Source organism: Tribolium madens, unplaced genomic scaffold (assembly GCF_015345945.1).
Source record: "Tribolium madens isolate multiple individuals breed KSU strain unplaced genomic scaffold, Tmad_KSU_1.1 Scaffold_19;HRSCAF=116;Tcas5.2_LG9, whole genome shotgun sequence".
Classification (NCBI taxonomy): Eukaryota; Metazoa; Arthropoda; class Insecta; order Coleoptera; family Tenebrionidae; genus Tribolium; species Tribolium madens.
The window spans coordinates 1,156,732-1,159,343 of NW_025400983.1; the positions used below are offsets into that span (position 1 = coordinate 1,156,732).

The window sequence follows — 2,612 nt, forward strand, 5'->3', positions numbered from 1 at the left end:
TTTTTCGCCTTTCTCGGATGTTTTAACACGTTTTAAAGTAGAAACGCAATTATTTAACAAAATTTTGTCAAAAATAACACAAAAAAATATCAATTTGATGATATTCGTTCATTTTTTGAGCGTTTCAGAACGTTTTTAAGTCAAAAATACAATTATTTCGCAAATTTCATCAAAAATAAGTTAAAAAATTACTAAATTAAGAGGAAACCCTGTTGTTTTTCAACTTTTTGAATGTTTAAGTACGTTGCTGAAGCAAATACTCAATTTTACGTTTATTTGTTTCAATAAAATTCATTTATAAAAAAAGTAGTTTTTTTTCTTTAGCTTAGGGAATTTTGACTCGACAATCTAGGGCTTGACCCCATCTGACATCACAGTCTGTGACAGATAAAATCCCCACGTCACGTAAACATAACCCAACTTTCGTGATAATGCGCTGAAAAACCGCATTTTTCCAATTAAAGTGGCCGAAATCGGGGTTAATTGCCAGTATTTTTGTCGTTTTAGTGATTTTGGGCCAAAAATTTCAGAATGATCTCTGAGGAAAAGTATTTGAAGAAAGTTGTCTTGAATAGCGACGTTTACGCCGCCTGTTTCCAACACGCCTTAACCACGGAGAAGGAGGAGGTCATGGGGCTCCTCATCGGCGAGGTGGACGAAGCCTCCTGCATTTCGTACATTTCCGCCGGTGTAATCCTCCACCGGAGTGACAAACAGCCCGACAGGGTGGAAATCTCCCCCGAGCAGCTGTGCACAGCAAGTGGATACGCGGAGGAACTCGCCTCCAAGCTGCACCGCCCCATGCGCGTCTTGGGGTGGTACCACTCGCACCCCCACATCACCGTGTGGCCCAGCCACGTAGGCAAGTTGCGCCCCCTTGCGTGATTCCTAACCCCTCAAATGTTAGATGTTAGGACCCAACTCATGTACCAAACCATGGACCCCCTTTTCGTGGGGCTGATCTTCTCCGTTTACCAGAACGAGAGTGGCGCTGGGGCCACCGACAACCACGTCCAATTGACGGCTTTCCAAGCCCTGAAACGGGGGGCGGAGTACCAAAGACGCGAAATCGAAATCGCAATACAAGACTCGGAGTTTTACAAAAATAACCTAGAAAGTATTTCAAGTCTGTCGAGGATTCTCACACAAGAGGAGGTGCAAAGACACGAGGGGCAAGGGGACTGTCTCGAGGACCAATTAACGATTTTGCACAACAATGCCCTACAAACCCTTGCGTTGGTCCAAATCGTGTCAAAGGTCACAAAACCGCTCTGCGAAGATATGGAAACCAAACTACAAACTGCGAATTCAACAATCAAAGAATTGGAGAAAATTAACAAACAATTAACTGAAACTTAATTAAAATTAAATTAATTCCATAATTTTTTTAATCGACATTTTTCTTTGAATGTTTTTTCATCACCTTGGCAACGGCCAGTGCAGACACCATAACAAGAAAAAAATCACCAAAAACACACCCACTTGATTTTTTACTTTGTTTTAGTCTGTTTTTTCAGTTATTTCTTGTTTTTGAAGCTTTTTTTACGTATTTTTGTTGTAGCAACACTTTTTTTTCGGTTTTCCATTCTTACGTAAGCATTTTGCGGTTGTAGAAGTCTAAATCCATCTTTAACTTAAAGGCCGATTCACACATAAAGTGTCATTAATGTCAGATTCAATCACATCAATAATGAGAAAAACCTTTATATTTGCTACCTTATGTTTACGTGGGGTACACATTTATTTGAAAAAAAATATTTTTAGGGAAGATTGAGGTTAGGATTGTTTGAATTTTTGCATGGTTGCCACCTTAAAGTGATCCTTTTCAACGACTACTTCGATGCACATTAATATGAAAACGTTATAAAACACGTTTTTTCAAGCTTACGTTTACATTTTTACGGTTGCGTTCTTACACTACTGAATTTTTTACATTTACGTTTCGCAGCTATTTAAGTGTTAACTTTCTAATGTTACGTTCTTACGCTTTAAGGTTTGCGTTTTACTTTTATTTCCTCTTATGATGCTCAGATTATTTTGTTTCTGGATTCTTTAACACTTATGTTTGTATTCTTACGTCCTAAAGTTCACGTTTGTGTCATTAATTGTTTAATTAATTAATTAATTAGGTTTTTACGATTCTTAAATATTTACGTTTTTAGGATTTTAACTGCTACGTTAACGTTCTTACGCAATAAAATTTGTGTTTTACGTTCTTTAATTCTTACGCCCTTACGTTGCGTTGCATTCTTACGCCCAAAGCTTGCGTTTTGTATCTAAGTTTTTTTTGTGCACAATTTTACATTTCTTACGTTTACGTTTTAACATTCTTACGGTTTAAAGTTTGCGTTTGACTGTTTTTTTTTTCAACTTTAGTTTTATATTTCTCAGCTTATTTTAATTTTTGTAGCATCTAAATATTCCCAAATCCTACGTTCTTACAACACTTTAAATAATTTTTCGGTCTTGCGTTCTTACGTTTTAATAATTCTACGTGCTTACGATACGCAAGACTTCTACGGTTTTACGTTTACGGTCTCTGACTCACTATTTTTACATATTTTATATTAACATTCTTTTACGTTTGCTTCCTTACGTTCTAAAATTCAAGA

At 36.8% G+C, this 2,612-nt stretch overlaps 2 protein-coding genes across 4 annotated transcripts in view; both read left to right on the forward strand.

Annotated features, from left to right (window-relative positions):
• Positions 1-2,612, forward strand: part of LOC123013759 (juvenile hormone esterase-like) — a 162,898-nt gene that overhangs the window by 39,016 nt on the left and 121,270 nt on the right. The window lies entirely within an intron of this gene.
• LOC123013808 (lys-63-specific deubiquitinase BRCC36-like) lies at positions 388-1,395 on the forward strand. 2 transcript variants are annotated; one of them, XM_044412607.1, is made up of 3 exons: positions 388-478; positions 531-862; positions 908-1,395. In XM_044412607.1, the coding sequence occupies exons 2-3, from the start codon at positions 532-534 to the stop codon at positions 1,357-1,359; spliced, it is 783 nt and encodes a 260-aa protein (XP_044268542.1). In that variant the 5' UTR covers positions 388-478; position 531; the 3' UTR covers positions 1,360-1,395. The 2 variants fall into 2 exon arrangements, with proteins under 2 accessions (XP_044268542.1, XP_044268533.1); XM_044412598.1 differs by having other exon boundaries at positions 394-862.

Excerpts from the sequence above, each read along its gene's own strand:
- LOC123013808 (XM_044412607.1), top strand. The coding sequence starts at position 532 with ATGATCTCTGAGGAAAAGTATTTGAAGAAAGTTGTCTTGAATAGCGAC. Across the intron at positions 863-907 it reads CGTGTGGCCCAGCCACGTAG|ATGTTAGGACCCAACTCATG; the intron begins GCAAGTTGCGCC and ends CTCAAATGTTAG.